The following is a 14,239-nucleotide window of genomic DNA, read 5'->3' on the forward strand; positions in this document are numbered from 1 at the left end:
TCTGGAGGAAACCCACACAGACATTAGGAGAATGTGCAAACTCCACACAGACAGTGACCTAAGCCAGGAATCGAATACAGGTCCCTGGAGCTGTGAAACAGCAGTGCTAACCACTGTGTCAATGTGCCGTCCCATCGCGTTGGACACTGAAGGACAGACAACTAATCACATGATTTCTAGTTCAGTTGATTCACATTTGTTTATTGTTAATGATTGGAATGAGATTTTAAGAGAATTTTCAGTCCGTGTTTATTATGGATCAGGACCTGTCCCAGTGACTGATTTCTGAGCTGAAAACAACTGGGAAATCCCATCACTGAGCAGATCCTTTCCTTCTCATTCTCAGTGTTTATCTTTCACTCTGTGTCTCATTATTCTTCATTATTATTCTTCATAGAAAGTCACTGATCTTGTGGATAAGGGAAACCGGGCGGACAGTTCCAAACTTCTCCTCAGTCTGGTGATGGGAAAAGGATCTCGGGCTCGAAGGGTGATGTGGGAATCCTTTGTGAGAATGCGTCACGGAGTCCCAAAGCTGGATAAAATACTGAAAGAAATACAGGAGCTTGGTACGGTAAAATCACAGTGAATTCAATTTCCCATTTAAACACTGCCGATATCACTGTAATATTACACAGAGCTGTTTTCATGGAAGTTCATTTATTTAAACAGGTGCTGATTCGTTTGATTATATGGACATCGCACATGGTTTATCTGAATTACCCAGTAACCTGAAAGGTAAGAGAGGAAATGGAGATAATAAACCATTTCACTTCTGAGAATCTAAATGATTGGAGCCTTTTTTAAGAGATTGTGAAAATCTGGGATAGTGAAAATTAAAGACTGTGGAATTTGGGTAGAGCATGATTCGGTTTTATCATTAATACTCAACCATACATAGTTTCAAATTACAATTCATATCATCTCTCCTTTTTTTCCCAAAATTATGTGATTAATGCATCTTTTCACTTAATCCAGCTGTTAATTGCTATTAATTCTGAAGTCTTGTACACACCCAGTCGAAACCCGGTACTGTGTGAATCTCAGTACAGAGTTCCTGTGTGTCTGGATGTTCTAACTAACAGAAAGAAAAGATTGGGGGTAAACTGGTGTTTTTTTCTGGTTGGCGATCAATGACTAGTGTGCCTCAGGGTTGAGACTGCAATTGTTTATGATTTACAGTGATGATTTTGAGTTGTATGTCAAAATTGGCAGATGACACTAGGGTGAGTAGCAGAGAAAAGTGTGCAGAGGCTGATGAAAGTCTACAATGTAATATAGATAGTGTAAGTGAGTGGGCGAGGCTCTGGCAAATGGAGTACAATATTGATAAATGTGAGGTCACCCATTTTGGTAGGAATAACAGTAAAATGGATTATTATTTAAATGGTAAACAATTGCAGCATGCTGCTGTGCAGAGGGACCTGGGTGTCACTGTGCAAGAACTCAAATGTAATTTTGTCCTTCATTGATAGATGGATGGAGTTTCAAAACAGGGAGGCTATGTTGCAGCTGCACCAGGTGCTGGTAGGTTCACACCTGGAGTACTGTGTATAGATTTGGTTTCCTTCCTAGATAAAGATATACTGACACGAGAGGGGGCACCGTCAGCTCTGTGCCAGAGATCAGTGCGGAGCTGTATAAATTATTACAATGTGCATTTGAATCTGCTTAAAAGTCACTAGCAAGCCCAGCACTGAAATTTCCAGGCCCGTTAGCCTCTCGCCCTGTCACCACCTCACGTCAGGAGTTGTTCACTCCAACGGGATTTTGTAGGGAGCTGGCAAACAGACCCCACTGGAGTGAAGGGGATGACATCGAAGCCCCTAGGAGGGTGGAGGTGGCTGGGGTACCCTGGGCATTGCCAGCCTGGGCCCCTGGCACTGCCAAAGGGGCAGAGTCCTAATGTCCAGGACACCTTGGCACTGTCTACTGGGTATTGAGCAGTGCCAAGAGTTCAGGACCTAATGGGGATCTGGCCTGTGGGAGTGAGGGTGGGGAGTCCCGCTTCCACTCTGCATTCTGGCTGAGTGACAGAGGGAGGGAGGACAGCGATTGGGGCTGGCCATCAGGGTGGGGAGAGGGGACCAGCCTGCTGGGGGCTGTGAAACCTATGTCGGGGTGGGGGGATGGGCCGGGACTGTGTGGGGGTGGAGGGTAATGATGGCCTGGGTGTGTTCATGGGCCTAACGACCAGGGTGCCGGCAGTGTGGGGTCACTATGCATGCGCTGATCTTTGTGCTGACACATCGCACGCACAGTGGCCACTCAGCGCGATGCTGCCGGTCTCTCCAACCGGAATAGGCTCCATTCACTGATCTTCCATCTGATTCACACTCGTGCACTCTGCTGTGCACAGATTGTGGGAGATTCATTCTGAAACTCCCGCTGAATAGTCCAGCATGATTTACTCCAGTTTTTACACACATTCGACATTTAGATTCCTGTTTGGGAGAATCACCCCCAACACGTTATAGAAATATTGGAATTAAATGACGATCTGAAACGTTGTGGAAATTAATCATTGTCAAATGAGGTTTCCAATAACTCAATTTTATATCCTACTCAAACCTTGTCTGACTGTAAAATAAATCCCTCAAATCAGCAAAGACAGTGTCTTAATGTAACTAACATTTTCTCTCTGTTCTGATTGAAGATCTCCAACAGAAACACAAGGAGACACTCTGGGTACAAACTGAAACACTGAGAGTGAACACTATCCTCATAAAGGAGAAGGTTAAGATTTTCCAGCTGGTTGATCGATACGCTGAGCTAACGGTTATTTCCAATGTTCGAGATCGGACACTTGTCGAACATGAGCTGCTGGCAAGAGGCCGAGATCATGAAGAATGGAGAGAGAAACATCTCCGGAGAGAACTGGAAAAAATACGAACTGATCAATTGTTCCAGAGCAGCTTTTCCCAGAGAAAATCCGAATCTGGGAATTCAGCAGCAGTGAGCGGAGTCCCGGGAATTGGAAAAACAACAATGGTACAAAAGATTGTTTATGACTGGGCCACTGGGAAAATATACCCACACTTTCAATTTGTCTTCAGTTTTAAATTCCGGGATTTGAACGCTATTAACTGTAGAATAAACCTGAGGAATCTGATACTGTTCTTCTATCCTTACCTTGGGAATATTCTGGGAGAGCTCTGGAAGAACCCAGAGGGATTGCTGTTTATATTCGATGGTTTGGATGAATTCAAGGACACGATTGATTTTGCCGACAATCGGAGAAATACAGAACCTCAGTCCATGTGCACAGATCCTGAATTCCGGTGTAAAGTGTCTGACATTGTGTACAGTTTAATACAGCACAAGCTGCTCCCAGGATGTTCAGTGCTAGTGACCAGCCGCCCCACTGCATTACATTTATTAGAAAAGGCTGAGATCAGTGTCTGGGCTGAAATCCTGGGATTTGTTGGTGATGAACGGAAGGAATATTTCAACAAGTTTTTTGAAGATCAGACGGTGGCAGCAGCTGTTTTCAAACACGTGAAGGAGAACGAGATCCTGTACACCATGTGTTACAACCCTTCCTACTGCTGGATCCTCGCTCTGTCACTGGGTCCCTTCTTTACACAAAGAGACAGGAAACGGCAGCAAGTTCCCAAGACCATCACCCAACTATATTCCTACTATATTTACAACATTCTGAAAAACCATGGCCGAGAGATTGAAAACCCCTGTGATGTGTTACTGAAGCTTGGTGAGATGGCCTACACAGGAGTCTCCCAGAAGAAGATTGTGTTTGGAAATGAAGATTTGATTGAGTACAATCTACAACCTTCCCAGTTCCTGTCTGGGTTCCTGATGGAACTTTTAGAGAGAGATGATTCTGCCCAGAGTGTGGTTTATACATTCCCACACCTCACCATCCAAGAGTTTGTATCTGCACTCACACAATTCCTGACTCCAGATCCCGGGGAGATCGGGAAACTCCTCAGTGAAGCTCACAGCGAGGCAGATGGGCGATTTGAGATATTTCTCCGTTTTGTTGCTGGTCTCTCCTCCCCACAGTCAGCTCGACCCCTGGAGGAGTTTCTGGGTAAATTTCCTCATCAAACAACCTGCCGAGTGATTGACTGGGTGAAGGAGAAGGTTGAAGGGCAGATTGGAAACACACAGACTGAAACTGGGAAAAGGAACCTCCTGAACACATTCTACTACCTGTTTGAGTCTCAGAATAAAGCACTGGCTGAGAACACAGTGGGATCTGTGAAAACACTTTCATTTAGTGGATTGCGACTGACCCCGATTGACTGTGCAGTCCTGTCTCATGTCATTGGACTCTGTGATACAATAAAACACCTCGATCTAGAGTATTGCCACATTCAGTGTGAAGGGATCCAGCGGCTGGGACCCATTCTGCACAAGTGTCAGGAGTTGAGGTAACTGTTTGTTTGGTCTCATAGCGAATATTTTCATTGTTGAAAAACCATTTCCTTTGTTCTAATAAAACAGAGGCACGTTCAGTTAAGGAAGTCGAGAGAGAAACAATGTCCAAAGGTCACAGAGAAAGTGTGGGAGAATGGTACAGAGTAATAATGTTCATTTCAGAGCAGCTGCAGATATGATGGGCCGATTGGCCTCATTCTGAACCTGTAATAAATCTGTGATTCTCTGATAAAACTACATCATTTCAAGAATGCGGATTCTCGTGGATAAATAGCCATGGGCAATAAATGTTGGCAAAACCAGTGATGATCACATTCCTTGGGTGAATGAAAGCATTATTGGGATAAATTTTAAATAATTAGAGCTGTAAAGGCCTCCCTACAAAATTTAAAAATAAATATTTCACTCTCCCAACAAAACCCATCTGATTCTGTATGATGCTAGAAAAATAATTGTTTCTGTGTGTTCAGTACAGCTTACAGTTTGTGGCTAATTATTATCAGGATTATTTTCCTGTACACTGCCTCTCATGTATTATAGTTGGTGTGTGTTATATCGGACAGTGTCCCTTTATAATTCATGTGATCACCGGTGACATCAGTCAGGGTTGAAGTGGAAGTTCAGTCTTGTATTAAACTTTACAGTGGGCAGTTATGTAAAAACCTCCCTGTTCGGTTACAGCAGCCCACCAGTTTTCTCTCTCACTGCAGCCTCATAAAACCTGAACCACTCACTCTGTTTAAAAATAGTTCTTTTCACACTGTATTTGCATCTTTTGCAAATCAATTTAAATCGTGTTGTTGATCCTTGTCCAAACAGCAAATGTTGATTTGCTACCTGCTCTGTCCAGCACCATCACTATTTTGAACATTTCAAATCTCCTCTTAGCATTCTTCCTTCCAAGGAGAACAACCTCTCCAATCGATCCTCGTGACTTAAGTTTCACATCCTTGTAGCCAATCTTGTAAACATCTTCAGCACTCTCTCCAATGTGTTCTAAGCCTTCCTAAAGTATGACACTGTGCAGTGAGATCTTTTTTCAGATTTGGCACAGCCTCCTTGCTCTTGTACTCGATGCCCCTATTGACAATGTTATGATCCCAGCTGATGTCTGGACAGTCAGGTCTAAGAGCAGAACACCGGCTTAGTAAATCGTGACTTTTATTTATTATTTAGAAATGTAGATGAACAGAAGAACAAGGCAGTTGATTAACTTTTAACAAAAGACTAAAACCTTTGTAAAGAAAAAACTACAGTGCCCCACTACTTCACCCTTCTAACTTCACAGGCGCCTGCAGATCTGTAAGGATGACATGAGTTACAGAATAGATCTTATGCTTTAATGCTCTCAGTAAGTACACAGTCAGTGTAAACCAACAAGCCACCCGTGGTCAGCTGCCCCATCTCTGAAACCAAGTGACGGATGCCGCCCAAAGTAACTGCAGTGGATTCTTCTTCAAATCCCCCCCAAATGTTTGTAACAATGTGAGAAAACTCATCTCACTGGGACTCTTCCTTCTGCTCCAGAAACTCCACTCCAGGGGAAAAACAGCCTTTGGAATCCTTCCCCAAACAACACTTCCTCTCAGATGCCTTCACCAAGGATCCCCCTCCAATATTTCAATGTTTCCTTTTAGTATTCCTCCATACTCAGCCAGGCCAACAGTACACAGCTCCTCTTGGCTGTATGAAGGTGTCACCAACTTTAGGATTATATCAGATGTCTGGATACTCGTGAGCAAACTTTACCATGTCCGCATTTAGCAGCTCTGTCTGTAACTGGGAGCCTCTCTCTGCTCCTCTCTTTAACTTTGGGAGCAGTAGCTTGTTCAGATTCAGGTTTTATTGTCACTTTGACTTCTGTCTTCCTGACACTCCTCTTTTCCTCCTTGGTTTCTGACGGTGATTTATCTTTTGGGTTCTGCTTTCTGAATCCCTGCATTGTCCTGTCTCTATTGGCAGCCTCTGTAAACACCGTCTTGCTTCTTGGGTTAACTGGTTACAAATGAAACTCAGTGTTTCTATCATTCACTGTGGGTCTCTGAATATAAACAACCATTTTCTTAACCTCTATAACTCTTACAGTATCGTAACCCTTAAATTAAAATGCAGGGACAGTTTAAAGTGAAACCAGGCAGGCAGCTTTGTTTAACATGAAGTGAAATTAAAGTTTTGGTCCTTTCTGAGCTCACAAGCACCGAAACACAAATTAAACTTAAACTCAGGGATTGTTATCTGATACCCACAAACATAAACTATTTCATAACAGTAAAGCCCAAGATACTGTATTCTTTATTAACTGCTAACTACACTTACCCTGCTAACAGCAATGATCGATGTACATATACGTCCAGTCCCTCTGATCCTGCAATCCGTTAACAATTCTACTGATTATTTTATATTGCTTCCTCATGTACATGTTTCCTGAAAGTCTCACCTCACCCGTCTCTGCATTGAATTTAATCTGCCTCCTATCTACACTCCACCATGGTCTGTTTATCAGTCCCAAGCTCCCCTCCTCACAGTTTCCGATGCCTCAAAAGATTTCTGTGATCAACAAACTTTGAAATTTTCCCCAAGACTGTAAACACCGAGATCACTCATATATATCAGGGAAAAGCAGGAATCCCAATACTGACCGCTAGGATTCTCCACTACAGACATCCTCCAACCTGGAAAATATCCATTACTCTTTATTCATCCAATTTTGTATCCACATTAATACTTTCCCATTTATTTAATGAGCTTATGCCACAAGTCTGTTGTGTCACTGCATCAGATGATTTTTGAATATCCGTGTACACCACATCAACAGCAGAACCATCATTGACCCTTTCAGTTGCTTCCTCCAATTCACAGCAATATAAAGCCAGTGGCAAACAGCATGTTTTGTTTACCAACCAATGGATTTAGTTTTCCTCTGTGTCACTATTAGATTCACCATTTCCCTTTTGAACTCAGTGTGGGCCGCCTCAGAGTAGTTAAATGATTAACTGACCCTCCGACAATCAGCTAAGTTTAACAGCACTGCTCCAGGTTGGAGCCACAGACTTGACTACATTAGATAGACCCACTCTTTTAGGTTGTGGTTACTGGCTCCTGGCCCTCCCTTCATCCACTCCAACAAACTGAGATAGATGATACAATGTCAATAGTTAAGAGGCACTAAGAGAGATCCACTCTCACAGTTTTACCATTTAACTCTCAGTAAAATCTACAATTCTCATAAAATCCTGGATTTCTGTAACAGCAGAAATGATTTGAATTTCCGGAAACGTAGCAGGGTCAGTGAGATTCAGGAGGGTAATTCTGATGATCAGGAAATGAGACCAGAATGTGGGACATGTTTAAAATTACTTTCTTGTTCACAGGATATGGGCAGCTCCTCCTCTAGGGGCCATTAGCAGTGGGAAATAAATGCTGGTCTCGCCATCGACACCCATATCTCATGGACAATTAAACAAAATATATATTTTGAGAGGTGTAAAAGTGGATTCCCCCAGTAGGCAAACCAGTGAGAGTGAATTGTTCATCATTTTTCAATGCTGACTATTGCCTTTTCCATTCAACAGAAAGGGTTTGATATTATTTGATTTATTATTGTCACATTTATTAGTGCCCAAGCATACCATACATAGAGAAGGAAAGGAAGGAGTCCAGAATGTAGTGTTACAGTCACAGCTAGGGTGTAGAGAAAGATCAACTTGGGTAAGGTATCGTAACTTAAATCAGTTCACCATTGGTGCTAAGTTTCTGACACAAAAATAGACCCAGCTATTTCTCCTGCTGAACATTAATCTGAATTTAATGTGTTTCTCACTTTCTCCATTTAGTCTGGGTGCCAATAAAGTGGGAGATTCAGGAGTGAAACTATTGTCTGCGGCTCTGAGGAATCCAGAATGTAAAATACAGAAACTGCAGTAAGTATCAGACTGTGTGAGATTGTGTTAATAATCAGTGGATGTATAACACTGTAAATTATTATCAGTGTCAGTAATAGTGTCATTAATAACCATTCCACATCATTCCTGTCAGTATTTGTGTTAAACATCACGGATTCACTCTGATTCCTGAAATCTTTCTCTCTCTGATCTCCAGTTTGGAGAGTAACAGCCTCAGATATTCTCACCTCTGCTCTCAGTACAAACCAGTCAGTGATGTGTCTGAACCTGAGTTACAATAAACTGTGAGATTCAGGAGTGAAAGATTTAACTAATCATTTATAATTATTCTCAAAACCATTCATGAGAATAAAAAAGATGGACAAAAAAATTAAATGTTTATAGAATTACCAGATATGGCTGGTCACATGTTTAATTTAGTTTAATTTGTCATTCAGATTATAGATGTTTCTGTCTGCCAGCTTCTCAGTTTGATTAAACATAGAAAACTGCTGTATATTGGTAAGGCAGATTACAAACTACATGGAATTCTGATGAGTTTTATCCCGAGGGATCCACTCTCAAATTTATATTAAACGGAGCTTAAGGAGCATCTTAAAAGAGAATGCAGAGATGGAGGTGGGGAGGGTTATGAAGAGAATTCCAGAGCTCACAGCCCAGCAGTTCAAGGCACAGCTCAGCTGGCAATGGCAATAATCACAGTGCAGAATAGTCTGAATCATGTCCCTATTAATAATGGACATTGTTTTTAATAACATAAATAGCGATACTAAATATACCATTGCTATCAGTATTCCTGTTATTAAAAACACTGTCCGCTATTAGTAGACGTATAATAAGCTTGGGATCAAAGTTGGAGACCATGAAATAAAAGAGACAAAGGCAGGCTGGATATGAAGTTATCTGAGTGTCGCTGAACAGAGACTGATAGCCAAGTTCCCCACACATGAGGACGGTCTCAACAGGGATCTTGGGTTCATGTCGCACTATCTGTAACCCCCGTGACTTGCCTGGGTTTGCAAAACCTCACTTACTGTACTGTCTGGAGACAATACACATCTCTTTAACCTGTGCTCAATGCTCCTTCCACTCACATTGTCAGCCACTTTAGGACTTGAATAGCAGGTTAGGTGTAAAGATTTGCATTCTGATCAGTAATCTGTAAACTGTCTGTGCTGTTATACGCTCTGTCTGAGGCCAGAACTCTCCATTCACCTGACGTACAGGGAAACCTCGAAAGCTTGTGAGTTTACTATCAAATAAATCAGTTGGACTAAAACCTGGTGTTGTCAGACTTCTTACTGTGTTTACCCCAGTCCAACGCCGGCATCTCCACATCCTGACAGGAAGCAGGCAGGAGAGGTGAACTGTACCTTTTCATTTATAGGAAGCTGACTGTGGGCTTTCCCCAGCAACCAGTACTGTGTTACTATGATTCATTTTCTTTACATATATCACCAAATGAGAATTGGCTTTATCTAAAAATGAGATGTGAACCTGGTGAAGCTCCAGCACACGGCCACCAGACCACAGAGCGGATGTAGCATACGACAGACCGAGCTCCATCACACCAAAACCAATGGATCAGATTAGAGATTTACTGTCTTACCGTATCCAGTCAGAAATAGCGTTACACATGCCACAAATGTTGGACGTGCCGTTTACATTAGGCGACCCGGTGGCACAGTGGTTAACGCTGCTGCCTCACAACGCCAGGGACCAGGGTTCAATTCCAGCCTTGGGTGACATCATGTGTAGAGTTTGCACGCACTCCCAGTGTCTGTGCGGGTTCCCTCTGGGTTCTCCAATTTTCTCCCACTGTCCAGAGATCTGCAAGTTCGGTTGATTGGCTATGCTAAGTTGTCCTAAGTGTCTCAGGGTGTGTAGATTAGGGGGATTAATGGGCCACATATATGGAGTTACAGAGATAGGGCCTGGATATGATATTCTTTCAAAGAATTGGTGAAGACTCGATGAGCCAAAGGGCCTTCTACACTGTGGGAATTGTATGATTCTATAAACATGCCACAAGAATTCCATCATTACTGATGAGGGAACCCAGAGCATCAGTGCCACCTTCAGCCAGAAGTGCTGAGTAGAATGATTAATCTCGGCCTCCTCCTGAGGTCCCCAGCATTACAGATATCAATTTGATTCACTGTATGTGAGGTAAAGAAATGACTGAAGGCACTGTGTACTGTAAAATCTGTCAGTCTGGCAGTACCCCAGCAATGGTACTGAGGAATTGTGTTCCATAACTAACCATTCCCCGAGCCAAGCTGTTCCAGTACAGCTACAACACTGGATCTACCGGACAATGGGGAAAAAAGCAGGACAAATCCAATCTGGTGAATTACTACTCCATCAGTCTGCTCTTGATCATCAGAAAATGTGGAATCCTTCCAATGCCTCATGATCATCACTGCAGGAGTTAGAACATAGAACGTAGAACATTACAGCGCAGAACAGGCCCTTCGGCCCACGATGTTGCGCCGACCAGTTACAAAAACAATGACCCTCTAACCTAAACCAATCCCTTTTCGTCCATAAACATATCCACGGATCTCTTAAATGCCCCCAAACTAGGCGCATTTACAGCGTTCCTCAGGGTGATGTCCGAAGCCCAACCACCTTCAATTGCTTTATCAATGTCCTTCCTTCCATTATAAGGTCAGAGTGAGGATGCTCACTAATGATTGTACAATGTTCAGTACTGTTCACAATTCCTCAGATACTGAAGCAGTCCATATGCATAAACAGCAAGACCTGAACAAAACAGAAAATGCTGGAAAATCCCAGCATCCTGACAGCTTCTGTGGAGAGAGAACAGTGAACCCTTCGAGTCTGGATGACTCTTCAACAGATCTAATGTCTAAAGGTCTGAAGAACATTCAGGTTTAATCTGATAAATGGCAAGTAATGTTTCACTACACAAATGCCAGGGAAGGACCATCTCCAACAGAAGACAATCTAACCACATTCCCTTTACATTGAATGGCAGCACCATCACTGAATCCTCGACCAGCAACATCCTGAGTGGTGGGGCCGCACTGGGACCATTGAACAGACACTGAACTGTAAACACTGTGGCTCCAAGGGTAGATCACAGTCTGGGAATTCAGAGATGAGGAACTCACCTCCTGTCTCCCAAATTTTTGCCCAAGGCACAAGTCAGCAGTGTGATGGAATCCGCTCATCTTGCTGGATTGATGCAGCTTCACAAACACTGAAGAAGCTCATCCAGGGAAAAGGAGCCACTGGATCAGCTGGCCATTCACCAAATTAAACATTGACTGTCTCTACCACTGACACACAGTGGCAGGATTTCACCACATACAAGGTGGAATGGAGCAGCTCACCAAGGTTCCTGAGACAGCATCATCCAAACAGGCACTATCCATCACCGAGATGGGCAAGGATATCAGAAGGATGGAACACCAACCAGCTTCAGATTTCTTTCCAAACCACACACCATTCTGACTTGGAATATATTGCTTTTCCATCACTGATGTGGGATCAGACTCCCAGATGTCCCTTCCTAACGGTTTTACAAAGAACAACACAGCACGGGAAACAGGCCCTTCGGCCCAACGAGCCCGCACTGCCATCTTAACAATGTATTTTTCCTACACCATCCTTGACCCGTGTCTATGCTTATGGTACCCCCATTGGAAACCAGATTCAGGGGAGAATAGTGTAGGGACAATTTGTTACACCAATCAGCCTAAGAGCACATCTTTGGGGTGTGGGAGGAAACTGGAGCGCCCAGAGGAAACCCACGCAGGCACGGGGAGAATGCGCAAACTCCCACAGACACCGACCCAAATCCATGTATCTGCACAGCTAGCAGTGATAGTCACCGAGCTGTCATGGTGCCCATCTGCCGATCCAGTTTGAAGCACACACACTGACATGAAGTACTAGGCCACTCTCGAAACATCCAAGAGCAGCCCACGCACGACCCACCATGTGCATGCCCATCGTTAGACAACAAGGTGGACCGACACCTGTGGAGTAAAAGAGACAAAACATCAACACGTAGCATTAGATTTCCAGGAACATCCCGAGGCTCTGACCCTTATTTAAAACCGTCTCCTATAGCCCTCCATCCCTGTTTCACTCATGTGTCTATCTAAGTAAACCTTAAACAAGTCCAGCGTGCCTGCCTCCACCACCTTACTTGGCAGTGCATTCCATACCCCCACGACCCTCTGTGTGAAAAACCTCCCTCGAGCATCCAAATTATACCTCTCCCCCCTCACCCTAAGCTCATGGCCCCTCGTGATATTTGTCTCCAATCTCGGAAAAAGCCTGCCAGATTTTGTACCAGATGCTGTGCAGAATTTAAGAAGATGGCTCACCACCTCCTTCTCAAGGGCAATTGGGGATGGGCTGTAAGTGTTTACATTGCCCGTGATACCATCATCCCCGGAAATAATTAATAAAGACCAGCGCTACCCACTGAAGGGATGGGTAATTGTGCCTGTGTGTAACCCAAACACCCTCACAGAGGAGAGAGAAAACAGCTGCTACAGGACAAATTGTGTGACCATTGAACAGGCCAGAGGAATTCTAAAGATAGATCTGGTGGAACTATTCAATATACCCAGCGAGGGTCTCAATGTCCTGGTGTTGTTCTGTGTTCTCTACAACCTGGAGTTAGAGTGGAGAAGCTTTGAACAAAGTGTGATGCAATACAATGTTGACCAGATGCTTCATGATGAGGAACCCCATGGACCACAGGCCAGGGACATGGGATATGTGTCAGGGAGGATGGAGATTCAGTAATACAGACATGTTTTCCATGGACCTTAACTCACACAGCCATTCAGTGTAATAAATCTCCCACCATCTCCAGCACTGTTACTGTTTCTGTGAATGTTTTATAATTTCCCTGGAGCCGTCACTACATGAAACAAAGGCATTGAGCTCATTCAGTGCTGTATTTCCCATCTCACATTCCCAGTGAACTGTTAAAGACCCAGTAATATGGTGAAGGATTTATTTAGTGATGTTCCATCTCTGAATTTACTGAAAATACAAACATAACAAAGTGACCGGTAACAACAAAGTATAACCCTGTGAAACCCAAGGAAGCAACCCCACCATGACAACCACCCCCATCCCCACACTTTCCCCTGAGTTACAGGCAGGATCTTTACCTCTCTCCTCTGGGAATTTCAATGACTGTGGTCTTTGTCCTCAGATTTCCTGAGTCCTGGAACGATCCAGCCGACTGTGAATCCTCTGCTCAGATGCTGGAGTTGTTTCCATCATCACAGCTTCATGAGGTGTTTCTGTTACAGTCGGAGCAGAAGAGGACCCACTGCCCACACCAGGGGCACCCTGAGAGGAGCTCCCAAATGCTGCAGGCAGCCGCTCCTCTATCCATTCAGGGCAAACTGGACCCTCCCTGTTCAGCTGGGAAGTCCTGACAGTGACTCCAGGATCATTTTCCCATCCCTCCCACAGCCCGTGTCCCACAGAGCTCCTGGAGGTGGTGAGAACATGCAGCTCATGTGTATTTCCTGTGGGTGATAGGCTGGATGTGACTCTCCATGAAGGTCACCAATCTCTCTGTGGAGGATGTTATTTGTGCTCATACCTGAGACATGGTAACACTGCTGGTCTGGATTGACTCCTCCATCCTTTGTGTATGGATACACACAGCCTTTGGAAACTCCACCGGATGTTAAAATACCTTACACTGCAGCTCCAGTATCTGCTGCATTGTTAAAGATTCCAGTCACATTTCACCTTCCACAAGCTGGCTCTGCCCTCTCCCCTCAAGAGTGTGAGTGAACTCAGCTATTGCTGCCTCCATCAGCTGCTCGGGTTTGTGTGTGCTGTCCTGTGCTGCCAGATTGTAACCCCTTTGCTACTCGTGTGAGACATTATCTGCTCTGGCGGATGTTATGGGGAATAATATGACAATC

General features: G+C 43.9%; 1 protein-coding gene across 1 annotated transcript in view; it reads left to right on the forward strand.

Moving 5' to 3' along the window:
- The window catches only part of LOC145339392 (NACHT, LRR and PYD domains-containing protein 3-like), a 68,465-nt gene that overhangs the window by 34,950 nt on the left and 19,276 nt on the right, over positions 1 to 14,239 (forward strand). Inside the window, exons 4-7 of the mRNA XM_080183839.1 lie at positions 398 to 569; positions 673 to 738; positions 2,657 to 4,394; positions 8,235 to 8,321. Of these exons, the coding sequence (XP_080039965.1) occupies positions 398 to 569; positions 673 to 738; positions 2,657 to 4,394; positions 8,235 to 8,321 (2,063 nt within the window). The remainder of the gene's footprint in view (positions 1 to 397; positions 570 to 672; positions 739 to 2,656; positions 4,395 to 8,234; positions 8,322 to 14,239) is intronic.

This window comes from Carcharhinus amblyrhynchos, unplaced genomic scaffold (assembly GCF_965287045.1).
Source record: "Carcharhinus amblyrhynchos unplaced genomic scaffold, sCarAmb.v2.hapA scaffold_439, whole genome shotgun sequence".
NCBI lineage: Eukaryota > Metazoa > Chordata > Chondrichthyes > Carcharhiniformes > Carcharhinidae > Carcharhinus > Carcharhinus amblyrhynchos.